The sequence below is a fragment of the Globicephala melas genome, chromosome 2 (genome assembly GCF_963455315.2).
Source record: "Globicephala melas chromosome 2, mGloMel1.2, whole genome shotgun sequence".
Taxonomy (NCBI): Eukaryota; Metazoa; Chordata; class Mammalia; order Artiodactyla; family Delphinidae; genus Globicephala; species Globicephala melas.
Window position 1 is genome coordinate 38,153,049 of NC_083315.2, and position 26,941 is coordinate 38,179,989.

Sequence of the window (26,941 nt, forward strand, 5' to 3'; positions counted from 1 at the left end):
AACCTGTTCAGGCCTCTCCTGGGAACTCTTGGATGCCTCCTCAATAAGTAACTGCAGTCGAGCCTTGTTAGAATGTCCCACTTGCAGAAGGGGAAACCAAGCATCACTCCCATCTGTCAATTTGTCCCTCTTTGTGGCGTTGAATATTTTCTGTGGGCCAGTCTCATTGGCTGGTTGGCTGGGTGGGCTGGTGTCACAAGCCCCCACCTGGACCAGGAGATCCAAGGTGACTATGGAATTGCCTAAGCCACTTCTCAGTCCCTTCTTCCTGCTCATCTTTGCAGCCTTGGATGTGTTGGCCACAGCCTTCTGAAAGTCCCCTTCCTGGGACCCTGGACCTGGGGCCCCTCCCTCCTGACCCCTTCTGTCTTTGGCTTCTCTCCCTGAACAGCCCCCTCCACTTCCACAGTGTTCACTATCACCTCCACAAATTTACTTTTTTATTCCTGACTGCAGTCCCGAGAGCCAGCTCTGAGATTCCACCTGCTGGCCAGCCCTGCCACTGGCTGGGACATTAAGCTTGCTTAGCTGTTACAAAACTGACCTCTGCTGTCCATCCCTCTCCCTACACGTGTGGCTGTCAGCACTGGCATCTGTTGACCCGCCTCTCCCAGGAGTCTAGATTGCTTTCCGTTCCTGGTTTAAATATAGTGGAGTGATTGGGAGTGCAAGGCCTCAAGTTGAAGAACCTGGGTTCAAATCTTGGCTCTGAGTGACCTTGGGCAATTTACTTAAATCTCTCTGGGTCTCAGTTCCCTATCTGTAAGGTGGAAATAATAGAACCGACTCCATGGCCTTGAGACTGATGGAGAGAATGTACATAAGCACTGATGTAAAGCCTGGCCCATCAGAGGCCTCAAAAACTTTGGTCATTGTTGTTAGAAAAGCTTGCAACTTTCCTAATTGGAACTCGTGTCCTATTTATTTCCCCCTCCAATCCATCCTGCATCCAGTGCACAGACTGGTCTCTCTTCCTTATGGAGGAACTTTCATTGGCTCCCTTTTGCTCATCAAGCTGGGAGTCACTTTGTGCAATTTAGCCTTGTCCACCACAGCTCTTTGTGCTCTGATTTGCTCCTGGCTGTGGGTATGTAATGCGTGCGTGTGCGCACACACACACACACACACACACACACACGCTGTCAAGGTGTATTTAGGAAGAGGCTGTGGGTTCAGTGACCACTTGGCCAAGGCTGAAGGACCTCCTTAGGCTTTGCTGCTGAGGAAACGAAGGGGCTGTCCAGGCCAGGCCTCCTGTTTGTCTGGAGGGGAAAGAAAACACCCTGTCCAAACAGAGGCATCCTGGGAGGTGGCTGCTTGATGGCTGTGCTGACAGATGTCAGGATTCTAAGGTAGGGTCACCCCTGTTGGAGGACCAGTCAGAAAGGCTTCCGACCGCCCCTGTGGGCTGCTGGGATCACCATCCCCCATCCTGTGCTCCCCCTCCTCCCAGGGCTCATTCAAGCCCCACCTACTAGGGGCAGCATCCCGGTGCCTGACATCGAGTTAAGAGGCGGACTGGTGATTTCCTGACGGTCAAACTCAGAGGCAGGAGGGATGTCAGCGCCCCCTTGCCTTCTATAGGGGGAAAGGCGGGTATACAGAACGCTCACCCCTCCCTCTCCTGAAGGTGGGGGGCAGCCATAGTCCACCTGCAGTGTGGAGAGGGGCTCCACCTGCTTAGTCCCAATGCTTTTGGTAAACCGGAGCGTGCTAATGAGACCCTCCCTCTACAAGCGCTCCGCTTCCATCCTCCCCCACTTCCTTCCCCCAGATGTGACAGCCTCAACTCCTGGATACTCCCTTCACATCGCGGCCAGCAGCTCTGCGGGTTGGGTGGTTTCCAGCCGAGTCTGGAGACAGCCCAAGTCTGTAGCACCTCCTCCCTTTGGGCCCAGCCCGAGGGAGGGAAAGGGGCGTGTGTTCCTTTAAGGGGCTGGCCCGCCGGGAGCGCGGGGATTTGTCCGCTGCCGCTTCCTTTCTGGCCATTCAAGATCCCCAAATCCGCCTGCTTCCTCGGACCCTGTTAGCCCGCAGCCTGGAGCGCTCGAGCCGTCGAGGAGCCACCTGGGGACGGTACGTGGCTCAGAGGTGGCCGGGCTCCTGGGGCCCCCTGTGGGCCGGTTCCTCTTTCCCCGCTTTGGGTCTCCTGCAGGCCCCACGCCTCCCGGGGCAGGGTTGGGGAACCGGCCGGAGGAGTGAGCTGGGCACCGTGGGGCCAGAGCGGAGCTGGGTTGTGATCGCCAGCGCCGGTGGGGGGGCTCCCCCGGCGCCAGTGGGTTGAGAGCAGCGCGGGGCGCGGGCTGACTTGCCTGGGACCCTTGTGCATAGACCCTTGTTCGCGAGGAGGCAAATGCCGAGGGAAACCAGTGGCCTCCGAGACCACTACCCGGGTCCCCTCTTTCCCACCGGGAGCCACCGGGTCCCTTCCCGTCTCGTCCTGTCGCGGTCCTGCAGCCTCCAGCACAGCGCAACGCCCGCCAGGCTCTGCCCCGGGGCATCTGTCCGATGCTTCCGGGGGCCGCGGGAAACCTGGCACGGGCTGGGGACAACTCGTGAGGCAGCGGGCAGGCGGACCTGCGCCTCTCGGCCTCTTACGGCCTGCTCTGGCCATCCCAGGGCAAACGCAATGGATGCCCGTCGGTTTCAGGCCTGGGTTCACTGGGGTTTCTGTCTTAGGAACAGCAGAGGGGCAGGGAGGGCTGAGGGTAGAGCCCTGGGTGGGAGATGGGATCGCTCAGGGAGGAATTTAGGGCTTTTGAGCAGACAGGAAAGAAACAGCTCCGGGCACTTGGACCCAGCTCTGTCACCAGCTCGCTGGGTGGCCTCCAGGAGCCTGTGACCCGGTCTGGACCTTGGCGTCCAGCGCCGACCTCCGGAGTGCCTTTGCCCTCTGCAACGAGGGGAGGTGATTGAGAGGGGCCCTGACCCCTTTCCCGCGGCCTTGCATGGGCCAGTGGGCTGGGAATGCTGGTAGGAAACACCTCCAGCTTCCACTTTCCGGGAACCGCAGGTTTCAAAGGCCCTTGTAAGCCTTGCCCAAACAGGGGGCACCGAAGTCAAATTCCTCTCGGGGAGCCGGGGCTGCTGCAGACCTGGAGGGCAATGCTGCCCTCTGCTGGTGTCTGGGAGACCTGTACTCCACAGCTGTGTAGTCGGGGTGGTCCGGTGGAGCTCCATCTTCCTTCCAAGTCAGGGTTCAGCTTACTCGGGTGTGTGGAGGGGTCCCAAGGCAAGTGGTGCTAGGAAAAGCAAGGGGATGGGCTGTCAGGAGACCTGAATTTTCTCTAACCTGTTTTCCGAAGTTAAAGCCTTGGGTCTTCACCTCCCTTGGCCTCAGTTTCCCAACAGTGGCGGCTTCTCTTCTAGACGATGAGAGAGAACAATCTACTGAAATCTTGTGAGACTCACTTTGTAAACTGTTAACAGTAGTAATCGTAGCTAATATTTTTTGAGTGCTTGCCCCCTCCAGGCAGTTTTCAAAGTACTCAGTAGCCATTCTCTTCCTTAATCTTCACAAAAAGATTTTCTGGTTGGTATTATTGTTGACTACCACTTTACAGATGAGGAAACTGAGGCTCCGTGACTTGCCCGGCGACAGACTGTTAGTAAGTGGGTGGAACCAGAACTGATTCCAGGTGGCCAATCTGATTCTAGAGCCTGAAGCCTGTCACTGTGTCTTCCGCCAATATGTATTAGCTACTATTTGTTGAGCGCCTGCTGTGTGTCAGGGGCCGAACAAAATTCATCTTTATAATTCTCACCACAGACCCATAGGGAGGTGCTACTATTATTATTTTTTACAGGGGAGGAAGTGGAGGCCCAGAGAGGTTGAGTAACTTGCCCAAGGTCACACAGCAGGATGCAGGTGTGTCCAGCCCTAATGCTGGGCCCAGACCTGTGTGCCCAAGTCTGGGTGCCCCAAATCAGCTGGAGCCACTCACTGCCAAGGTGACTGGGCTGGACTTGAACATGGGCCTTCCAGCTGGTGACATCTCTGTGGTGGTCCTGAGGGGCTGATGGCGGGGTAGCCAGCCTCAGGGAGCAGAGGCCGTCCATCGCTCCCCTTGGTGGTTGTGGTTGGGGATTGGCCCAGGGCAGGGCAGCAACTAGGCAGCAGTTGCCACCCCTGATTCACACCCAGGACTCTGTTCTGTGTTTTAGCCTTGACATTCAGGGTGGTCCTTGTCCTCAGGCCCTGAGCCTGTTAGTATTCTGTTAGTATTCTCTGGAGACAAGGAAACTTCTGTGCAGATGAGTCAAATGACTTGCCCAGGGTCAGTACTCCAAAGGAGGGTCGTAGCTCCTGGACACAGGCTGATCTTTTCTTCAGACTCATTTTGTTTTTCCTGGCATCCCCACACCTATTCTAAGGTTGCTTGACTGCTGGGTTGACATCCCAGAGGGATGTTAACCAGATCACACCTCTCCATTTGCAGCTGTGTTAATAAGCCAGGGAGTGAACCAAGGTGGGTGCTCAGACCGGGGGAGTAATGGAGAGCACTAGGGCTGTTTGTAGCTGGAAAGAAAGAGCCAGGATGAGGACATGCACTTGACTGAGGTAGGAAGATAGCCAGAATGATCCTTTTAGAATGTAAGTCAGATTCATGACACTCCTCTGTGGAAAACTCTTCCGTAACTTCCCTTCAGGGCTACAGCCCGGGGCCTGTGACTGCTACTTGGACCTCATTTCCTGCCACCCTCCCTTTCTCTATCTCTGGGCTCCAACCTTACTGGCCTTCAAGCTGCTCCTGCCATAGGCTTTTGCCCTTGCTGTTCCCTCTTCCTGCAAAACTTTTCCCTGGGATTTTTCAAAGCTCATGCCTTCACTGCCCATCCGCTTCTCAGGGAGGCCTTCCTGACCCATCCTGTTGACAGGACCCCCCCCCCCCCCGCTTCATCCTCTTCTGTCACGAGCCACATGTTCATTCACATCACATTATCCCACATGGTGTTTATTGTCCGTCTCCCTGACTAGAGTGTAAACCCCACAAGGACCCCTGGTTTGTAATCCCAGTGCCTAGAACCATGCCTGGCACATGGTAAATGCATGATAAATATCTGTTGAGTGAATGCAGTCAAGTCCCAGCTCCTTCATCTATTACCTGAGTAACCTTAGCCAAGCAACCTAGCATTTCTGAACCTCAGTTTCCTGGTCTGTACAATGGGGATAATTCTGACATTGTGAGGCCTATAAGCAATGATGTTCATGAAAGTGTGTTGACAAGTAGAAGGCAGCCCTTCAGTATGAGAGATTGTTATGGAGATTGGCTAAAAAGAGTTCAACAGAGTCCTGCCTCTACCACCTCCAGGCTGTGTCACCTTTAGACAGTTGCTTCATGCCTCGGTGTCTCTGTTCACTTAATTCACTTGTGGATTAATTGGGGAGAATGAAATTCTCCTTGCTGATCAGGGTGGGGGTGGGGAGCTCTTGGGAGGATCAAGGGAGCTGTTGGATGTGGAAGCCCTTTAAAAGCCAGGGAGAAAGTGTGGTGCCCAGGCTCAAGGTTGTGAGTGTGTGCCGGGGTCTCTGAGGCTGGGAAAGGGTGCCTCGGAGACTTACACTCTGCAGTTCTGGAGGGCAGAACTCTGGTTCTGGAGACACCAGAAGGTGCAACGGTCTGTTCTGCCTCAGCTCATATTTCTGAACTGTGAATTACCTCATCCATGGTTGGTAAGAACCCTGGGGGAACAATGTCAGTAAAACATGGAATCGCATTGGTCTGGTGGTGATTTTTTTTCCAGCTCGCTAGTGTATTGGAGTGACTGAAACAAGCGTTCTCACAATTAAAGAGAAAACCTTAGCAATGTATGAATTCCTTAAGATAAATGCTGCCAGTCCTGCAGAAAGTGCTTTTCTTTAATACAGATGTCCCTCGCTATCCAAATGCTTGCTATTCACTGTCCAACACAGAAACCAAATAGATTTGAATAACACAGCATCCCTCCCTACCTGGATCCCCCGAATTCTCAATATCCAAACTCTTGCCATCCCAACTCAAGGATGCAATAGATTTGGTGAGGGAGGAATGCCTGTACAGCTGGTTTAGCTGCTTAACAGAACTTGGCGTAAAGTTTTCTGATAAAAGTTGGAACCAGCTGAAGAAGTTGCAAAGACATTTCCTCTGTGTTAAAACAAAACAGAACATTGAAGAAGGTGACTTCACCCTGTGGCAGATTTTTAATTTTGGTAAATCCATTGGAATTTACCAAAATTGGAATCCAATGTCCCCAAGGGCCTACATGTTGAAGAAAGAAGCACTTGCCCCAGTGGTGGGTGAAGTCTGCAAAGGACTGATTGATGGGACGTGGGTGCCAGTGTCAGTGGAGTGTTAACGATGCTGGTGTTTTTTTGTTTTTTTTTTTAGAATTGCTCTTGTTTTTGTTAGTGCTCTGGTTATAAAGTTGCATATGTTTCGAGTAGTTTGCCCCAAACTTATTTTTCCCCTAACCTTGTTACTTTTTAATACATGATTTTACAAAAATACACATTTTTTTTCCAGGCAGACAAAGATCACTTTGTGGCAGAAATGCCTGCATTTGCTCATCCTGGGGAAGCCATTTCTCACTGGGGAGCATCTGTACTAGATGAGGTGCTGGAAAGAGGCTGGAAACGTTGCAGGCGGAGGCTGGGGAGCCCCTCTGCTCCAGGAGGCTCTGGGTGCCCAGGGACAGGGCGGACCCTGGGACATCCAGCCTCTCCAACCTCATTCCACTTTTCTTTGCATTCTAAACATGGAAACCCAAGGAAGGGAAAGGAAACTAACTCCTACGAGGACCTGCTGTGTGCCAGGCAGTGGACTATGTGCTTTATACATGTCACTTTCCCTAGTTTGATATTGTGGTTCCAGGCTTTGGAGCTGGAGTGCGTTCAAATCCTGGCTTTGCTGCTTCCTAGCTGGATGACCTTGGGCAGATTATTTAATCTTTTTGTGCCTTGATTTTCCCATCTGTAAAATGGGGATACCAATAGGTCCCTCTCTAGAGGTTGTGGTGAGAATTAAGTGAGATAGTAAGTGCTCATTAAAGTCAGCTGTTAATATTTTTATGCTGATCATAGCAACCCTGTGGAGTTATTTTTTAGGCCAAGTGTGGCTAAGCTACGTTCATGAAGAGACTCAAATGTGGTGGCTTAGATACAATAGGACTTTCTTTTTCTCTCATGACACAGTGTAGGTGGGGGAGATCCAGGGCTGGTGGGGTGGCTCTGTCATTAAGCCTGTGGTTTCCAGCTCTGAGTCTAAGGTGGCTACTCTGGCTGCCAACAGGTTGGGGGAAAGAATACCAAGGAAAGGCATCCCAGATCGTTTTCAGTGTGAGACCTGCATGTGGCATGTATTATTTTTGCTCACAAGCATATTAACTGTGAGCACATTAGCTGCACAGCATACATATAACAGAAAAGTGCATTATCAGGGGTCCAAACTTCTGTATTGGGTTGTTTGTGCTTAGGCTGCCCAGATCCAAGTCACCAAGAGGCTTTGTGGGTGTCACCTGGGGATTCCTCTTGGACAAGAAGCAAGACTCACGGTGTCCTCCTGTTGTACAAGGCACAGAGGGCAAGTCTGGGCCTTGGGCTCTCTGCAAAGAGGCCTAAGGGAACAGTGGATTCTACCCCTCAACTTCCTTCACATCCATTCCTTCCTCTCCAGCAAGAGCTCCTAACTGTTCTGGAAACAAGAATGTTTGCCCCACAATCCCACCACCCTTACAGGCCAATGCATTTCTTTTCTTTTTCCTCCCTCCCTTCCTCTCCCTTTCTCTCCTTTGGCTGCTCCCTCCCCTTCTGGTTCCTGTTCACAGGCATTCTTAGGGCCACACACTTACAATCAGAGCAGAGTGGCAAGTCTATGTTCTGCCTTGTCTATTCTAAATGATACCCTAAGCACTTTCCACGTTGCTGCATGATAATCACAGTCATGCTTCCAAATGCCTGCTGTCAACTCTGGTCTTGCTGCCCTACTTTCCACTCAGCCCCCAGAGGGATGTTTCTAAGATGTAGGTCTGATCCTGTGGCTCCCCTGCTTAAAGCCATTACTGGCACCCTAGGGCTTTGGGGACAAAGGACAGGCTGCTGGGTCTGACACACAAGGGCATCTAGACTCTGGTCCTGCCGTGCCCTCTCCCCTCCTTTCCCCTATATCAGCCAGGGCCTTGGCAGGAAGCAGAATTCACCCTAGATGTTTCCAACAAGAGATTCTAATGATGCGATGACATTTAGAGAGGAGAGTAAAGGCAACAAGCTAGGGAGTTGGGGCGCAGAGACAAGCAATGGCAGTCGGTGCCCCCCTGGCCTCGAGGAGAAAGGGGAGGAAAGAGTGTTACAAAGCCATGAGAGTGGTATTGGGGAGAGGAGCCGCCCGGCGGAGTTGTGATCCTGACGGGACACGGGTACTGCAGAGACACAACCTCTCTCCCCTCCTGCCCATCTCCTGTGTGTGCCTCCTGTTGGCTGAATCCAGCTGGAAGCCAGAGGGCCTGGGGGCCTGGGAGGAGTGATCAGTGCAGGGCAGAAAAGAGCAGAGATGGACCAGGGAGTTGGGGGGGGGGCACAAATGGACACCTGGCAGCACACCCCAGCCCTCCACGTGCTCTCTGGCCTCTGAACCTTTGCACTTGCTGCGCCCCCTCCTGGGCAAACCCTGCTGTCCTTTTCCACCTGGCTACCTCCTGTGTCTTCAAGTCTAGTTTTCTGTACCTTATCTTTGTACTCACCACACGATATCTCCTGCCTATGGCTCTGCCCCTTCCCTGGACGGGGCTCCTGCAAGGTGTGACCCAGCCTTTTAATTGTTGAGAGTACTCAGTAAATGGCAATGAGCAGGGCAGGGATGGGGGGAGGTGAGTGAGTCACTAGCTTCATGTGCAAATTTAAGGGAGGGGAGTGTGTGTGCAAAAAAACTCAATAATCAAGAAATAATATTTTGGGACTTCCCTGGTGGTGCAGTTGTTAAGAATCCGCCTGCCAATGCAGGGGACACGAGTTCGAGCCCTGGTCCGGGAAGATCCCACGTGCTGCGGAGCAACTCAGTCTGTGCACCACAACTACTGAGCCTGAGCTCTAGAGCCCACGAGTCACAACTACTGAAGTCCACACGCCTAGAGCCTGTGCTCCGCAACAAGAGAAGCCACTGCAATGAGAAACCTGCACATTGCAACGAAGAGTAGCCCCCACTCGCCACAACTAGAGAAAGCCTGTGCGCAGCAACAAAGGCCCAACGCAGCCAAAAGTAAAATTTAAAAAGATATAGTATTTTGATGCAATACAAAAAAATAGAATCAACAAACTACAGCCCATGGGCCAGCTGCCTATTTCATTTGCATGTCCACTGAACCTGGAATAGCCCCCCAGAAGTACTCTAGCATGGTATTAAATTTTTTTTTTTTTTACCTTGACCCGGGATAAGAAATAATTTCACACTGTGACCCCCCCCCCCACCACGACCTCATCCCCACAGATATTTCTGGACTGAAACAAAAGCTCTGCAGTGCAGGACTCATCTTCACTAACCATGAATGCAACCTGATGTTTTCTAGTCTAATCTAGTCTCTCGGTTGTCATTAAAAAATGCTGCTCACAACTTTTCCAATTCAATCCCGGTGTTTGAAAAATGGTGATACTGTCATATCTTCCTGCTTAATTTTCTCCATGGTCTTTTTGCTGCCTCCTAACTCCTGTTTAGGACTTGTTGGCTTGCTTGTTGCCCATCTTGCCTGCAGGGTGCAGTCCCCTGAGAGCAGGGACCTTGTCTAGCTCATCACCACTGTCTCCTTGGCCTCGAGAAGGGTGCCTGGCACACAGAAGATGCTCTACAATTTCCTGTCGATCGAGTGAATGAGTGGGTGCTGGAACCCAGGGGTCCCCGGCCTCCTGCCTCAGGGCTTCTCTTACTGGCTTGTTTTTCTCCTCTTCCCAGTTTGCCCCAGCCCCCAGCCTTCCCCGACGCCTGCGCGCTGCCACGTGCGGGACGCCATGGGCCTGCCGCTGCTGGGCCTGCTGCTCTCGCTGTGCTGCGTCTCGGGCCTGCCCTTCTACAACGGCTTCTACTACTCCAATAGTCCCCACGGCTGGAACCCGGGCAAGGGCCACGGCGAAGGTGGGTGGCCTCCTGGGTCAACTTCTGGCTTGGCCAGGTGACGAAGACCTGTCCTGGCCTCTGCTGTGTTGTGCAGGTTCCAGGCTGGGACAGGGGCGAGGGTATTAAGCCAGCAGCCCCTCTCCCAGCTGTGCAGTGGTCCAGCCTCGTTTCTAAGATAAGCAGAAGAGGTGTGGTTCTGTTACTCCGTGTTTGCTGGCCCCTCAGATGTGGAGCCAAGTGCACTGTAGGACAGTCATTTTTGCTTTTTATACTTTCCCCAAAATCCTGCCGAATTTTCCAAGATTCTGCTTAAACGTGACCTCCCCAGGTCTCCCCATTGGAAAGGGGGTTTGGGGTTAGGGAGATGTGAGTCTGAATCTCAATTTTGCCACTTCTTGGCTACGTGGCTTTGGGCAGGTGACTCTTTATCAGTGGTTTTACACACCTACTATGTGTCAGGCATGCTTCTAGGTGCCTTACATATGTTACCTGGTATGATCCTCACAGAAACCCTGACATAGGCGAGGCCTTGTTAGGTGTAGCTGTTTTTCAGCATGAGTTCCTTTGCAGGGAGCCTCCCTGTCTGTCTCCTGCTCACCCCCGAGGCTACCCCCTGCCCCCACCCTGTGTACCTCCAAGGTCTCAAGTCCAGACCCAAGGTCCTGAGACCATGAGGCCCCTATAGAGGGGCTCAAGTTAGAGATGGGCCAGCCTTAGCCCATAAACCTGGTTCTTGTGGTGCATGGGAGGCTCTGTGTTTGTTTGTCCCCCTAGTCCTGACTATAATCTCTAGAAGTCCTGGCCTCATCTCACTTGTGTTTCCGGGTGTTTGGGAAGAGTCGTGGTGGACAGTGGACAGAGAGTGAAGGGCAGGCTGTGGTCTCCTGTGGCCAGTGTGTTCGGGAAGGAGACTCAGGGAGATTAGAGTCCCAGCCATCCACCCATCTGGGGGTGCTCTTGCTGCCTGCTACACCAGTTTGCTTCTTTTTTTAAAAAAAAATATTTTCTATTTTATCTTTTTTTATTTTTGGCTGCGTCGGGTCTTAGTTGTGGCACGTGGGATCTTCCTTGCAGTGCACGGGCTTCTCTCTAGTTGTGGTGTGCAGGTTTTTTCTCTCTAGTTGTGGCGCGTGGGCTCCAGAGCACGTGGGCTCTGTAGCTGTGGTGTGCGGGCTTAGTTGCCCCACGGCATGTGGGATCTTAGTTGCCCGACCAGGGATCGAAACGCTGTCCCCGGCATTGGAAGGAGGATTCTTTACCGCTGGACCACCAGGGAAGTCCCCCAGTTTGCTTCTTTTTTTTTTTTTACATCTTTATTGGAGTATAATTGCTTTACAATGGTGTGTTAGTTTCTGCTTTATAACCAGTTTGCTTCTTATACCTAACAAACCTAGTGGCTTAAGACAACAGCCATGTATTTTGCTCATGATTCCATTTTGGTCAGCATTTTGGGCTGGGCTCCATCTCCTCAGTCTTGGCTGTGCTCACTTAATTGATCGTGCCTGCGGTTGGCAGGCAGATCAGCCAGGGGCTGGTTGGTCTAGGATGGCCTCGGCTGGGATGGCTTGTCTCTGCTCTCTGCGTGTTCTCACCCAGCAGATGAGCCCAGTCTTGTTCTGATGGTGGTTGGCAAGGTTCCGGGAGAAAGAGTAGCCTCAGCAGGGCCTCCTGGAGCCTCGGCTCAGAGCAAGCACCACAGAACAGTCACTTCCATCATATTCATTTGGTCAAAGCAAGTGGCAGGGCTAGCAAGGATTCAAGGTCACAGGGGGGCGGGGCATAGAGTCACCTCCTGATGGAAGGAGATGTAAAGTTGCGTTGCAGAGCGTGTGGATGCAGGGAGGGGTGCAGCACTGCAGCCATTCTTGCAATCTAGAACTCCTGGGCCTAGCGGGACCTGAGAGTGAGGGTGGGTTGGCCTTTGCAGGGGTACAGATGTGCTGCAGCGGGTCCCCATCTGCACCCGCCTTTCCCCCCAGGCATCTTCAATGGAGTGAAGCTGGTGGTAGAGACGCCTGAGGAGATCCTGTTCTCCTACCGTGGGGCCAACGTGACCCTGCCCTGCCGCTACCACTACGAGCCGGCCGTGGTCTCTCCTCGGCCCGTACGCATCAAATGGTGGAAACTGTCGGAGAATGGGGCCCCGGAGCAGGACGTGCTGGTGGCTATTGGGCTGAGGCACCGCGCCTTCGGAGACTACCAAGGCCGGGTGCATCTGTGGCAGGAGAGGGAGCGTGAAGTGTCACTGGAGATCCGGGACCTGAGGCTGGAGGACTATGGGCGCTACCGCTGCGAGGTCATTGATGGGCTGGAGGATGAAAGTGGCCTGGTGGAGCTGGAGCTGCGGGGTGAGACCCCAATGGGGGCTGGGTCCTGGGAACTACAGGGAGAGGGCTCTGAGAAAGCATCCAAACCTCTGTGCTTTTGGCAGATAAACATTTAATCCTCAGAACAACCTCAGGAGGAAGCTGCTCTTATTCTTACCCCCATTGTACAGCTGAAAAAACTGAGGCACAGAGAGGTCAAGTCACTTACCTAAGGTCACACAGCTCATAAATGGCCGAGTAGGGGTTTGACCTCAGGCAGTCAGGCTCCAGAATCCACTACTCTCTACTCCCTCTTGCTCACATCCTGTTCAGAGAGAGGGGGACAAGAGCGGGGCACCCAGCTGATGGAGACAGAGCTGAGATTCAAGCAGGGTTGGCAGGCAACACAAGCAAATGAGGCAGCCCAGGGAGAGTGATAGGGAGTGGTGGGGACTGGGGCACACTCCTGAGCCCTCATCCATCCGAAAGGAGCTGCTCTATTCAAGCCCAGCCGATGATGCTACATCAGAAGCAGGCCTAGTGCAGCCAGATTTTCTGATTTGAAAAGAGAAGCTTATATTTTTATGTGAAATCTAACTAAAAAAAAAATCAAACCAGTGCTGTGCAAGCCAGCCAAACTCTACACACTAGATCTTATGTATGGGTCCCTGTTGTGATCTCTACATGACTCCTACCTTCTCTGTCCCTAGGATGGGGCTCTGTGTCCTCATATATCTCCTACCTGTTAGGGAGGCAGCTGGGGGGTATGTAGAGAAGGGTGACCTGACTCCATGTCCATCCCATCCCAGCTGTGGTACCCTGGGTCAGTGCTTCACTCCCAGAGCTGCAGGCCCCTCACATGTAAAATGAAGAACAAGGGCAGTTCCTCCTTTACCTCCTTCGAGGAGATGAGGATAAATGTGAGTCAAGGGCCTATCAATCAGTGCAGCTCTTTGCCATCAGCAGCCGCATCCCCTGTCCACGTGGCTTAGATGGTGGCCCAGAGGTGGCCTATGACGTTGGGGATGGGAGGGAGCCTGTGAGAGCCATTTGTCTGGGGACCACAGAAGCAGCCTAGAGAAACAGGGAGCCCTCACCGTGTTCCTGCTGCTGGAAGGGCTGGGAATTTGGGACGGAACCAGGCATGAAATAAGCCCCCTGCAAACACACATGGAGGTTGTACGCTGATCGTCAAGGCCCTGGGGCCTCTCTGCCTCTTCAACCTGGCTCTGCCCAGGGGCCTGGCTTCCTGCCCCAGGTGATACTGGGGGTGTGGGGCCCAGATGTTCCCAGGCCCCTGGCCACAGGAAGGAGATTCTAAGGACTCCAGGCCCTGCTTCTAAACAACGTCAGTCCGAGGCACTAGGGACACCGCCTCTCCTTAAGGTTTCATCTGACTTGGTAGAGACTGGATCTAGGGTGTTTAATTTTTTTTTTATTATGGTAAAGTTTCAAACATGAATGGTGACTTTTGAGGGAGCCTATGGTACCTATAAGCCTCTGGCACCAGAAAGGGAAGCCCCCTGCCCAGGACCTCCCTGACCTTGAGCCTCCCCTTTATTAAGACCTTTTACCATCCCTCCTCTTCCCCTGAATTCCGTCTGTCCCACATGGAAACTTGTATTCTCCTAAGAAGCTTCCACATTAATGTTAGTGTTAATGTAGATGATGAGGTCTCAGCTACCGACAGGGAGAGCCAGAGCCCAACAGTGCACCCTCTCCTGTAGATGGCAGTACCTCCTCACTGGTGTCTTGGCTCAGGCTGCTGTAATAAAATACCGCAGTGTGGGCAACATAAACAACAGCAGCAATTCATTTCTCGCAGTTCTGGAGGCTGGAAGTCCCAGATCAGAGTGCCAGCATGGTCAAGTGAGGGCCCTCTGCTAGACTGCAGACTTCTCGCTGTGTCCTCACACGGTGGAAGGGGCTGGGGGTGGGGGGTGGTCTCTGGAGTCTCTTTTAAAAGGGCACTAACCCCATTCATGAGGACTCCACCCTCCTGACCTAATCACCTCCCAAAGACCCCACCTCCTAATACCATCACATTGGGTGTTAAGATTTAAACATCTGAATTTGGGGGAACACATTGAGACCATAGCACTGGGGTTCTTGCAACAGCCCTGTGAATTAGGCCTTAGTCTTATTCTGTAGTTGGGGATATTATTCTGTAGTTGGGGATATTAGTTAGCTGATTAATTCATTACCTTAACAAGCTAATAGTTTTCTGAGTACTGCTGTGTGCCAGTCTAGCTCTGGGAGGGAGGTGTAAAGCAGATATAGGCTCTGCCTCAGATTTGGATATTGGACAAGAGATGACAGGTTTACAGAGTTTTTCTGAGGGATTTTGTGTGTGTGTGTGTGTGTGTGTGTGTGTGTGTGTGTGTGTGTGTGTTGAGGGGAGCATCTGTCCCAGTAGATTTGGGTCTCCAATCAGCTGGGCCCGGCCCACCCATTCAAGCTGCTTTTTCCTCCCTCCCCAGGTGTGGTCTTCCCTTACCAGCACCCCCAAGGGCGCTACCAGTTCAACTTCCACGAGGCCCAGTGGGCCTGCGAGGAACAGGACGCGGTGGTGGCCTCCTTTGAGCAGCTGTTCCGGGCCTGGGAGGAAGGCCTGGACTGGTGCAACGCAGGCTGGCTGCAGGACGCCTCTGTGCAGTACCCCATCACGCAGGCCCGACACCCCTGCGGTGGCGTGGGCCTGGCACCTGGTGTGCGCAGCTACGGCCCACGCCACCGCCGCCTGCACCGCTATGATGTGTTCTGCTTTGCTGCTGCCCTCAGGGGTGAGTGGAATGGCTGAGCACAGGCCTGCGGGTGGAAGGGCAGTGTCTGGGGAGCTTTCAGACCTCTCTCCCCACCCTGCTGGCACCTTCACCTGGAGGTCTGGAGCACCCGCACATGTTGAAGCCATGTCCAGCTGAGTTTTTTTTTTTTTTTTTTTAAGTTTCCTGGTGTTCATTAGGGATGCTCTTTATTTTATTTATTTATTTTGGCCGCGCCTTGCAGCATGCGGGATCTTAGCTCCCCAACCAGGGATTGAACCCATGCCCCCTGCATTGGGAGTGTGGAGTCTTAACCACTGGACCAGCAGGGAAGTCCCCCAGCTGAGTTTGGAGTGCTTTGCTGCTGTTGCTTCACACCAATCATTGGTTTAGTCATTCATCAAACATTTCCTGAGTGCCTACTATGTGCTGGGGCCAAGGCTAGGCACTGGTCATCATAGACAAATAAAACACAGCCCGTCCTCACAAAGGAGTTCATTTCATGGGAAGAGAAATGAATAAAAACAAATTGGTTCCGTGCCATATCCCAAGCACTTAGAAAATTGCCTGGCACATAGTAGATGCTCAGTAAATGTCTGAGTGAATGAGAGACTCTGATTGGTCCAGCAGAGGTGGGGCACCAACCCAGGGTGCAATTAGGGAAGGCTGGGGTGGTGTACCGATATGACTGGAGGAACCCCAGCCCCATGGCAGGTAGGATGGCACTCTCAGAGAGGGAAGTTATCCCCCAACAGTATCCACTGCTGATGCCCATAGCCTGGCATCTCCCTAGGCTCAGAGAGCTGTCAGGTCTTTGGGGGCTGGTTGGTGGGGTCTGGATGGGCTGGCATTGCTCCAGGCCCTGTTGTCTTCTCTGGCTGCCCACTCCACTGCGCAGCTCTCACGCCCCACATCCCACAGGGCAGGTGTACTACCTGGAGCACCCTGAGAAGCTGACACTGGCAGAGGCAAAGGAGGCCTGCCAGGAAGACGGTGCCCAGATCGCCAAGGTGGGCCAGCTCTTTGCCGCCTGGAAGTTCCACGGTCTGGACCGTTGCGACGCTGGTTGGCTGGCAGATGGCAGTGCCCGCTACCCTGTGGCTCACCCACGTCGCAACTGTGGGTCCCTGGAGCCTGGGGTCCGAAGCTTCGGTTTCCCAGACCCACACAGCCGCAAGTATGGCGTCTATTGCTACCGGCCACGCTAGCGCCGGGCTCCAGCTCTGTACTCACACCTACCCCATCCCCTCATGGGCTGTATTTATTGAGTAGTTCATTTTCCCTTGCAGGTTGGGGCAATTTTCATTTTGTTTTTATACTTTTCAACTTAAAATTTTTTTAAATACTATTTTTTTTTGTAAATCCCACAGATCCTAGATCTTCCCTTTACTCAGGTAGACACTCCAAGGCTCTCCCCCTCCACGAATCCTCCTGCCCCTCTCCTCCAGGACACTTGAGGTTCATGGGCTCATGAGGGTGCTCTCTGCCATTGCTGAGTCCAGCCCCTTTTCCCTGCCCCTGGGAGGCTGGCGCCCAGAGCTGGCAGTGGCATGAGATGCCAGGGCGTGTTGGCTGCAATCCTCCCTCCGCCTCAGCCTGAGGGAGGAGAGGGCATCCAGGGCGGCTGTGGAGCTGGGCTTTGGGCCTTGCAGCCTCCTGCCCCCTCGTACTTCTTTGGCAAGCAGTTGGCCCACATCAGCATGGCGGAGGAGCTAGGGCTGGAAGTGGGTCCCTGGGCTTCTGTGTGACATCCCAGGGAAGAGAGAGACTTTCCTCCCCATCTTTTCCTTTTCTTAGTTCCAAATAGTCCATATTTTGTTCTCATTTTTCCCTATTTGGGGAGCAGCCCTCAGGTGTGTGTACTTTTTTTGGACAATAAATGGTGCTGTGACCCCTTCCTCCACCCCGAGTCCCTGCTCTGGGTCTCACTCTTTATCTCATTCAGTCTTAGGGCCCAGCTCCCTGCCCGGTGGGAATGGGGGACCATTCTGTCCCAGACTTCAAAGGTCGACTGGGTCTGTCCACTGGAGTGGGTGGGAAACACCATGGGCTGCACCTTTGGGCTGCCGTGGTCTGGCCTTGCCTGCCCTGGGGACACCCTGCCTCGGGGGCTGGCCTAGCAGCTGGAGGTGCTGGCTCGCTCTCCCACCATCCCACTCCCGGCTGTGAGTCTGTGCGGACACAGCACAAGAGTGGGAGGTACCTCTCGGGAGACCAGAGGAAGCTGTGCCCTGCAGAGGATCTTGGAGACCAGCCCTCTCTGTGCCTCACCTTCTGTCCCCACCGCCCCCCATGTCAGCCTCAGGAAACCAGACCATTTGCCTCTGCACAGGCACACCTCTGTCACCCACAATCAGTAACTCACTCTATCCTTCACGTAGCCCAGTGCTTCTCAAAGTGTGGCCAGCACCACCAGCTTCACCTGGGAACGTGTTTGAAATGCAAATTTCTGGACCCCACCCCTGACCTGCTGAGTCAGAAACTCTGGAGTGGGACCCAGCACAAGCCCTCTCGTTGCTGATGCAGGCTCAAGGTTGAAAACTACTGACACAGTCGTGTTCCCAATGAATCAGTTAATTAATCAATAAACTGCATGATTATTGCGTTCCTCCTATGTGACCATTGCTGCATCCTCTGCTTTTGTCCACTGATCCTTTCCAGATCTGTAGGTAACCTGGGTACACAAAAATATTCACCAACAAATACTCAACCACACACGTACACACCCAAAGAGACACTAGCAGACTCACACTGGCACACACTAACCAACACCCAGACACCTTCATAAACACAGAATCAGTGCCCGCTGAGCAAGTGTGATGAGAGGGTGGCGCCGACCTGGCCTTCTAAGGAGGAGGCTGGCGGAGGGTCACTGCCTGGAGTGCACACTCCAGCTCGACTCAAGGTCTGTTGAGGGAAATCCATAAACAGTCGAAATCGTTTTCGTTGGTATCCTACAGCCTACTTAAGGGCAGGATGCCCGGACCTTTGTGCTAGCGGCTAGCTAACCATTTGACCTCAAAAATGTATAAGCAAGATTCACTGTTCCTAGGCTGTCTGCAATTTTTTTCTTCCCTCTTATAAATCCTGATTTTGCTTCTGTTCTTGGACTCTCTCTACCAATCGACTCTTCCTATGTGAGCAAACAGTGTAAATCAAAGGACCAAACTCCGGATAGTGGCCAGATGTCTCACTTGAGTTGTTCTTTGACAGCATGCCAACTGGCAAATCCATACACAGCACCCGTTGGCGGTCTCTCTCTCTCACACACACACACACACCCCCACACCCACACCCACACCCACACACACACACAATCCATCATCCGCACAGGTACACTTGCGAAAATAAAGCACCACAAGTGTGACTGTCCCAGGCTTTCTGATCAGGCAGGATTTGCAAGAATTCGGGGTCATTTGATCAAAATGTGTCCCCACTGCCCCCATACCTAAGAGCCCCTTCAGTTGACCCTGGACCATGGTCGCCTTCTCTTTAAATTAAGAAAAGAAGGGAAAAGAAAAGAAATAGATCTCTTCCAATGTCTTTATTATCATTATAATTATCATAATCTTTAGTTTTCAAAAATATAAATAGGTGCACGGAACCCTGGTGCCTGCACGGTCCCGGGGGGTGGGGGAGGGAGGGGGGAGGGTTGGGCGGCACTCCCACTGGGAAGGAAATGCCCCCCGCCCAGCCCTGCCAGAGATCGAGATCGACACCTGCTGGGGTGGCAGACCTGGGTGAGACGACTCTGGAAAAGGGTCCCTCGGAAGGAACTCGACCCCCACGCCTCGGAAGATCCCTCGATTGCTCTCTCCTGCCCGCTCACCTGCGGCCGGAAGCCACCCCGTCTCCCCCAGGCTTCTCCCCCGCACAGATGGTGCAGCCCTCAGACTCCGTCTCATCCCATACATTCAGCTGCGGTTCCGCACTCTTCATGCCCTCAGGCCTCTGCCCCTTCCTCCCTCCTCCCTAGCTCTCCCTGGAGGTGAAAGAACCAACGATTGCACTGCTCTTGGATAAAGTCAGGAAACAAAAAATTACCTTCTTTATTTAACTTAACTCCTCCCCTTCTCCCCCTGTCCCTGCGCTGGTCCCTGGAAAGGCACAACGGGAGATTGAAGAAACGTCTCTAAACTCAGTCCACGGGTTACAATACGTTTGCTTTGCTTTGGCATTTGGGAGGAAAATTAGATGCAGTTTGGCGATTTGGGGGGGTGGGGGGGTGCATACACAATGTGGGATTTATTTTTTTTCCTTCTTTAATGGAATTCCTTATATGACAGAAAGCGACAAGGAGAGGACACCATCCCTGTGGGATGTCAGCCTGGCAAGGCTCCTGGGCTCAGCATCCTGGGCACATCCTGGAAGCTCCTCTCAGTGGGCCGTGCTGGGGCGGCTCCTCCGCAGGGGCTGTGAGCTCCGCTTCTGTAGTCTGCGCTTGTAGGTAGAGGCTGGGGTGAAAGGGAGATGGAAACATCTGGGTGAACCCTGGGAAGAAAGTGGGCCAACCCAGCCTCTCCCCGTCCTGACCCTTCTCCGCTGGCTCCCCTCCCTGCAGAAACCATGGGCTCTGGAAGGCAGCCTGAGGCTTTACCCACTTCCTGTTTTGACTTTTCTTGGAACCACCTTGGGCTTCGGGGCTTCGGGGCTTCGGGGCTGGTGTTGAAAAGGAAAGTGGGCCACCTGCTTTCATCTTCACCTTCTCAGTGCAAGTGAGCCCTCCCTGGGGGCAGCGGACATCTGTGATTGAGCCCATGGACGGTGCAGACAGCGGGGGGCAGGGAGGAGGACGTGTTGGCGGTATCTAACGCTGTGTGGGGCGATGCTCACGGTCTGTGCAGGTGATCCGAGGGGCCTCCCAGTGCCCGCTGGGCTGGCACCGGATGGTGGGCACATGGCGCTGGACAAAGCCCTCGGTGCACTGGTACCGCACCAGGGAATTGATCTCGTACCGGTCCTTCTTCTGCCCGAAGATCCTGGCGTGCTCCACCACGGGGGGCTCTCCGCAGGCCACTGAGGGGCAAACACCCTTCAGAAAGGGCTCTGAGAGGGTCTCCCGTGATGCCCCATACTGGTCATGAGCCAGTATGGCCCCCTCTGGCTGTGAGGAGATGGGCTCAGAGCCCAAGGAAGGGGCACGGAGCCTGAACACCCAGCAGTGAGCCCTGACTGCTGGGGAAGGGGTGCTTTCATGCCGCACTAAGAATCTGGAAAACACTGGTTCTAACATTTGGGTTCCTCGATGATTTAGAGCAGCAGTAAGGGAATAAAAGGGAGAAAGGTGGGGAAAGAGGGTGAGAGCCGGGCAGACTGTCTGTGACTTCTCTATGAAAACAGTGATGCAGGGGAAAGTGGGAACTAAAGGAGGCCTCGGGGGCAAGGGAGGGGAACGCGGCCAGGAGCGGAAACAGGTGGGGAGTGTCCTACCCGCACCTAGGTGTCCACAGACTTAAAGCTGATGATCAAGGCTGACAACTCAGACTCTGCGACTGACGGGCTTGGGAACCCCAGAGAGGGAGGCTCCCAACCTATGTGTGATTGTGGGTGACTTTCTGTGCTGATATCCAAGGCACCGTATGTGTGGAGGGGGTCTGTCCTCCTGTGACCTTCACCCTCTTCCTGTCCCTAGTGGGCTGGCCCTTTCCATCAGCTCTGGGATGCTGGCATTGGGAGTGGCCCCCCAGGTCAGCTCCAATCTGCTGGTTGGGCGGGTGAGGTGACCTCAACAGCCAGAAGTCCGGGTGACTCGCCCCAGGTCACACAGCAGGAGCCTGGAGTCTTGATTCTCTCCACGCTGCTTATCCCTCCCAGGCTGCTGTTTACCTGTGCCCTTTTTACACGTGAAGGGCAGCTGGTAATTGCAGGGAACGTCATTCCACTCGCCCTTCTCATGCCAGATCATCACCACGCAGTCCTCCCCAGTGGCAAAGAAGTTGTCCGGCTGGTTGGGGCGCCAGTTCTCAAATTGCTGTGGGTGGGAGTGGGGAAGGGGTGAGGAGGGGGCAGCCGCAGTACAGCTTGGCCGGACCCCTGCTCTCCCTCTGCATCAAGCCCCTTCCGGGCGGGGGCGCAAAGACTGCTGGGAGTCTGGTCAGGGCTGTCCCAGGTGCCACAGAACCCACGGGCCCTCCAAAGAACTGCTCACACCATCTGGCTGTGGTCCTTGCCAGGAACTCAGAGCCCCCAGGACTCACAGTCCCTGTTAATGAGCTGACAACACTCTCCTCTTCCATATGGGCCAACGGGGCTGGTCACCCAGGCTGCCTGCTTGGGCAGGACTGGGAGGTAGAGAGAGATATGGCTCGCAAGTCCAGACTCTGCCATCCCAGGCTTCTCCCTCTAGCCTGACTCAGGGACAAACAAGTCCCCTTTCCTCTAATGTAACTGCTCCCCTCCCCCATGACCCTGTTCATCTTCGCCTCTTCCAGGGAGCCTTCCCTGAGGTCCTTTGCTGACCTCCATCATTTACTATGTGTACTGTTCAGCTGGCAACCATGTTGCTTTCTATCTGTCTGTCTGTCTCCTTGAGTGGACTCGAGTCCTCTGTGGGCAAGGAACCACTCTAAAGCTTCCACGTTCCCTCTCGGTGGTTTGCCTTCATTCATTCATTGCCCTCCTCATCCCTCACCCTTCCTTTCAGGCCATTATTCAGTTGTGCAGCCCTGGCCTGGTCTCTAAAGGGACAAGAACGAGACACAATCTCGGATCTCAGGGCTCCCAGTCCAGCAGCTGCTCAGTGAATGTCTGCATGTGATTTGAATGTGTCTCTCTCCGGGGGTCTTTATTCATTTCCTCTGGGCCGCCAACTATCCCGGGTGCCCCCAGCAGAACTCACCAAGGAGTGTCCATCTGACCAGCGGAAGTCTCCTTCGATGGTCTTGTCATTCAGGCCGATCCACTGATAGTCCTGAGCATTGTCTGGAGAGAGGACATGGGTATGGGGCGCCCTGAAGGTGTCTGAGAAACTTGAGCTCGTAGAGACAGAGGGGATGGAGGGGTGGCAGGAGCTGGGTGGGCTCCTAGGAGCGTGACACCTGCCTCCAGGGTCCTGACAAGGGTCTTAGCACCTGCATGTTTGGAGTGCATTTGGACCATCTCCCTGAGCTGACATGGACTGGTGACAGACTCGGGGTTAATCCAGGGCTGACTCTGACAGACAGTGGGCTGTCCTGGGTGCAGCCAGAGCCGTTGGCCCCTCAGGCGGCGGAAATGCCCTTCCCTCCCTCCCTGCCCCCGACCCCTGCTGCCTCACTGGGCTCAAGTCCGCTGACTGCTGTCAAGGGAGATCCTTCGCCCACGTGACCGTTATCCGTTTGGGCCCCTGAGGCCCGGCGCACTCACTGTTGACAAATTCCTGCTCCTCAGGGGTGACGATGCTGCTCAGGTGTGACTGCTGCTTCCGGCACTGGCCCTCGGCGTCCACCCAGGTCGCCCGGTCGGGGAAGTGGCGGTAACAGTGGCCCTGGAACTTGGTCCAGCCCTTCTCACACAGCTTCTGGTCTGCAACACAGGTCAGGGGCTTGAGGAGAGGGCCTGGAGGCCGACTGGGGATGGCGTCTGCTGCCAGTCTCAGGGCAGGGATTCCTGCGTTCACCCTGCCTTCCGTGTCACTCCCCAAAGGAAGGGAGAGGCCCGACTGGATCGGGGCTCAAGTTGGAAGCCAAGAGGCCTGGCCCTGCCCCCTCCTCCCCAGGAGCCTCTGGGAAATGCCAGGGACCCTTTCTTTTCCTGATATTGCCTCCCACCCACAAAGCTTTTCTCCTGTTGAAGTCTGCGCTGCAGGGCTGGCAGAGCTCAGCAGCCAGGTAAAAAGAGATGGGAAGGTAGGAGGTGTTGAGGCTTAGGGAAAAACATGGCTCAGAGGCTGTGAGGGGCTCCAGGGAGAGAGGGAGCTGTGGGGAAGTGTGTGAAGGGGGCAGCAGCAGGCGGTGCTGGGGGCATGAAATGGAAACTTGGGTGGGGACAGAGGAGCAGAAATGTCTGCTTTGGGTCCAAAGAAGACACAGAGCTCTAAGTCTATCCTATCAGAGCACACGATACTGCCTCAGGGTCCACGACCCAGGGACCCTGGCTTTTCATTCTATTTCTTGGTGGCAGATGGGAAGAGGGGAAGGGCTTCTCTCCTCCCAAGCCTACATTGGTAATGGATTCTGAGTCCAGCAGAAGGCACTGATGTGGAGCTCTTGGAGCAGAGCCTAGAGGGACAGACAGAGGCAGGTGGTGCTGGAACTGGCCCCTTCAGGCTTGGGAAAGCCATTAGGAGTGTGTCTTCCCAACTCGGCCTTTATTTTTTAATTTTATTTTATTAATTTATTTATTTAACTATTTTTGGCCGCTCTGTGAGGCATGCGGGATCTTAGTTCCCTGACCAGGGACTGAACTCGCGCCCCCTGCAGTGGAAGCGTGGAGTCTTAACCACTGGACCGCCAGGGAAGTCCCCAACTCGGCCTCTAGTGACATTACATGGGTAGCTTTAACTGGCCCTCGTGCGAGTGTTATACCCCAGAAATTGGCAGATGCTACAAATCAGGGATCCTCCTTCCTCTCTGAGAGTCAGTTGTTAAACACCTGCCAGCACAGTACGGGACAGAGGGAATTCCAAGACCCTCTTTTCTTTCTTCCCCTGGTGCCTCACAGGTGAAGGGCTGTCCCTAGGGCCCCGGAGCTGAGTGTAGGGCCATGAACCCCCCAGGCTGTATGGCAGCCTCCCTGGTCTGGCTGTTCCGGGAAGAAAGGACCAGTACCTGAAGGGAAGGATGCTTAAGCTGAAGGAGTGGATGCTTGGCAGGGTTGGAAGACGGACGCTTGGGAAGAGCAGAGAGAGAGAAGAGTTTGAGGCCAGCAGCCTTTGAAGAAAGAGGCAGAGCAGCAGGAAGGCTTGGGAGGATGCTGCCAATGCCTTCCCCAAGGGTTTGGAAAGAAAGGCAGAGAGACTTCAGAGGTAGCTGAGCACCTGAGGAGGCCAGAGACATGTCATCCCAGGGCTGACTGTGGGTCCATTTTGGGGCCACCTGAGTGCCTGAGGGCTGAGTTGGGTGGGCAAAGCTGGAGGCAGCAGCTGTGCTGGGAGGGGCCAGGGCCATGCAGGATGGAGGCTCTGGGGAAACAGCAACACAATTCCAGGAAGGCTGCAAAAAGGAGCAGGGCCAGAGCCAAGGCTTGAAGCACCCTTGGGGTGGTGAGCGCTCAGGATTGGAGTAGGAGAAGAGATGCAGCCCTGCTCGGTTGGGCGCCCAGGCCCAGGGACCGGTTCGGGGGCTCTGGCACCCTCTCTCTGCTCCATCAGAGTGCAGAGCCCTCTGCGGGCCTGGCCTCCACTCCAGCAGGGCACTTCCTCTCCCAGTCTGACACCCAAGAGCTGTTGTCTGCGTGGACATTCCGTGCCCTTCTCCCTGTGGCAAATATTCTGGCACCCTGGAATCCTTGTAACTCTCCACTCCCACCCCAGACAAGACCCCATGCACCAGTTTCTTGGAGTCTTGGGGTGAAAGTGGAGAATGGGAGGCTGCAGGGAAGGAGGGTCCAGGCCAAGTCTTTTCTTCCAGAAGTTCCTCCACCAGTCTGTAACCTTGGCAGTGCCTCCAAGGAACATGCAATCCAAAACTACCTTCCCACTCTGATTAGGAGTTTCAGTTGCTGTCTGGAAGTTTCTGGGATGTCTAAATTGAGAGTTCATTGAAAATGGTTTTGAGCCCCTAAACACTTCCAGTTCTGCATGGACCATTGCTACTAGCAACTGCAAGCTCCACCTCCCCATTTCTGAGACGGGGTGGCCCTGAGATGGGGAGACTAGGAAACACTGAAGGTGAGAGGGCTGTGGGCTCAGTCTGGCCTCAGGAAGTTCCTGGCCCACAGCTCCCCTTGGCAGGGCCTGGCCCAGGTGCAGAAACTGAGGGGTTGGCAAGGCCCAAGAGAGGAAGCTCAGAGCCCTTGCAGCGAGGCTCTGTTCTCTCTGGCCAGCCTTTTGCCTTGCACAAGGGAGAGAGCAAGGAAGCGTGGACCGGAGTGGCACTGATGTGGCAGCTGTCACGGTGGCAATGAGGACAAGGTGACATGCAGCTGTCCTTGTGCATGCATGACTTGAGCATGCTGGTGACACGGGAGCTCTCAGACAGACCATAGCTCTTGCCAGAGAAGAAGAGGAAGGCAGCTTGACCAGTGTGGCACGGTGGCTCCCAAGGCCATGGAGGGGCCACAGAGGTCCTGTGGGCAATACGGCAGGCAGACACATGCCCATGGCCACGCTGGGAAGATCCGGGGCTCTCATCCGGAGCAAGAACCAATGACTCCCACCCATAGTGTCCTTCAAGACAAATGCATGGAATTGGCCCTGTCTTCTTAGTCTGATGCATGCACCAACTTTGCTGGTGGCATCTGGAAGCCCTGGAGCAGGTTAGTCTTTGAAAGGTCCCCCAGAGCCCCACCTTCCAAAGTGCAGGCTGGCCCGGCCTGCATGTCTCTTCTGCAGTCAGATCAGCCAGTGCCCCAGAGGAGGGTTTCCGCAGGGAACAGCAAGAGAAGGAGTGAGAGTGAGTGGGGCCGACTTCTCACTTGTGGCCCCTGAAGTGGCTGTCTGGATGGATCTTGGGGGCCCCACAGGGCCTAGAACCTGTGGTTAGCAGGGAAGGATGAGGGAGGAAGAGGGGTTGTAGCAGTTAGTAACATTAGCTGAAGCCGAGACGGTCGTACCGATCTCACACAGGTCCCCTTGGTAGCTGGGAAGGCATAAGCATGTGAAAGAGTCGATGGCGTCCACGCAGGTGGCTCCATTCAGACAAGGGCTTGAGAGGCACTCGTCAATGTCTGCAAGAAACCAAGGGCCACCATTAGGACTCCTGCCGGCAACTCCAGCTTCACAATTGCACTGCAGCTTCTTTATGGGTGGCCAGCCCTGCTGCTCTCCAGAGCCCTGGATTTTCTAAGAACTGTTGCTGCTGCTGCTGCTGCCGCCATCTTGGAGTGCTGAGCCAAAGATCCAACAAGGGTTTTCTTGGATGTGTGTGGCTCTGGATGGGCAAGCTTGGAGCATTGGAGCCAGGTTTCCCAGTGGGTGAAGGGATCTGCTGCTTCTGAGGGCAAATGCCTACTGTGAGAGTGAGCTTGGAGTTCCTCCAGGACGGCTTCTCTTGTGAATATTTCAAGAGGCCTTGAGGTCTGAATTGGCTCTCAAACGTGGCGCTGCGCAAGGACACTGGAATTCCAGTTCTTGAAGCTTGGTTAGAGCTCTTTCTTTTCCTAGCTTCTTCTGTAGTTATGAACCAAGGAAAGAGGACAAGGCCGTGCAGTACTACAACAAACAAGCTAGAAGTGGTTCACGGACTATAGGATCGTGAGAAAATGGCAGTGTGGGATATCCGCATGAGATTGTTAGATTTTTTTTTTTTTTTTTGGTTGCAGACACCTTCTTTGTCTTCAGTAAATTAGATTCTAGAGTATCTTATAAAGATGAAGCCAACATTGTTATCTTGGGGGGAGGGACAGAGACCCAGCCTAATATTTCCCCATGTAATCTCCTTCCAGTTTAAGGCCTCAGAACATGGACCTCTCCAATGAGTCATGATTTCTAGAAGGGCTGCATCCTGGCCAGTGGGAGACCAGTGTTTGAAGCCAGTGAGGCACTTAGTAAGTGGCCACCCACCAGCACCAGCCTGGGATACTGTCAGGTCCCCATCAGCCTCTGTTCCCCAGAAGACTCTTCTTTCCGTCTGTTCTTCTGGTCCAGGATGTTCTTTGTGATCCAACTTCTTTGTGGGACTTACATTGGTAAGTCATTGGCCTTTGCCTCAAATTT

The 26,941-nt window shown here is 54.0% G+C and overlaps 2 protein-coding genes across 6 annotated transcripts in view; one reads left to right on the forward strand and one right to left on the reverse strand.

The window, feature by feature from the left end:
• Positions 1 to 1,925: 1,925 nt before the first annotated feature.
• Positions 1,926 to 17,750, forward strand: HAPLN3 (hyaluronan and proteoglycan link protein 3). Of its 2 annotated transcripts, XM_060293527.1 has the most exons (6): positions 1,926 to 2,076; positions 9,918 to 10,097; positions 12,059 to 12,427; positions 14,866 to 15,168; positions 16,069 to 16,324; positions 17,529 to 17,750. In XM_060293527.1, the coding sequence occupies exons 2-6, from the start codon at positions 9,974 to 9,976 to the stop codon at positions 17,611 to 17,613; spliced, it is 1,137 nt and encodes a 378-aa protein (XP_060149510.1). In that variant the 5' UTR covers positions 1,926 to 2,076; positions 9,918 to 9,973; the 3' UTR covers positions 17,614 to 17,750. The 2 variants fall into 2 exon arrangements, with proteins under 2 accessions (XP_060149510.1, XP_030734521.2); XM_030878661.2 differs by having other exon boundaries at positions 16,069 to 17,750.
• A 977-nt stretch (positions 17,751 to 18,727) lies between these two features.
• Positions 18,728 to 26,941, reverse strand: part of ACAN (aggrecan) — a 64,555-nt gene continuing 56,341 nt past the window's right edge. For 3 of the 4 annotated variants that reach the window (XM_060293870.1, XM_060293872.1, XM_060293869.1), the window contains 6 exons: positions 25,840 to 25,953; positions 22,492 to 22,650; positions 21,986 to 22,068; positions 20,974 to 21,118; positions 19,981 to 20,163; positions 18,728 to 19,601 (listed from right to left, as the gene is read on the reverse strand). In XM_060293870.1, coding sequence (XP_060149853.1) covers positions 19,525 to 19,601; positions 19,981 to 20,163; positions 20,974 to 21,118; positions 21,986 to 22,068; positions 22,492 to 22,650; positions 25,840 to 25,953 — 761 coding nt within the window. In that variant the 3' untranslated portion in view covers positions 18,728 to 19,524. The remainder of the gene's footprint in view (positions 19,602 to 19,980; positions 20,164 to 20,973; positions 21,119 to 21,985; positions 22,069 to 22,491; positions 22,651 to 25,839; positions 25,954 to 26,941) is intronic. The other variant, XM_060293871.1, reaches the window with a different exon arrangement.

What these genes read in the sequence shown, in the direction of transcription:
- HAPLN3 (XM_060293527.1), top strand. Translation starts at nt 9,974, where the DNA reads ATGGGCCTGCCGCTGCTGGGCCTGCTGCTCTCGCTGTGCTGCGTCTCG. An exon ending in GGTGGAGCTGGAGCTGCGGG is followed by an intron (nt 12,428 to 14,865) that starts GTGAGACCCCAA and finishes CTCCCTCCCCAG; the next exon opens with GTGTGGTCTTCCCTTACCAG. An exon ending in CTTTGCTGCTGCCCTCAGGG is followed by an intron (nt 15,169 to 16,068) that starts GTGAGTGGAATG and finishes CACATCCCACAG; the next exon opens with GGCAGGTGTACTACCTGGAG.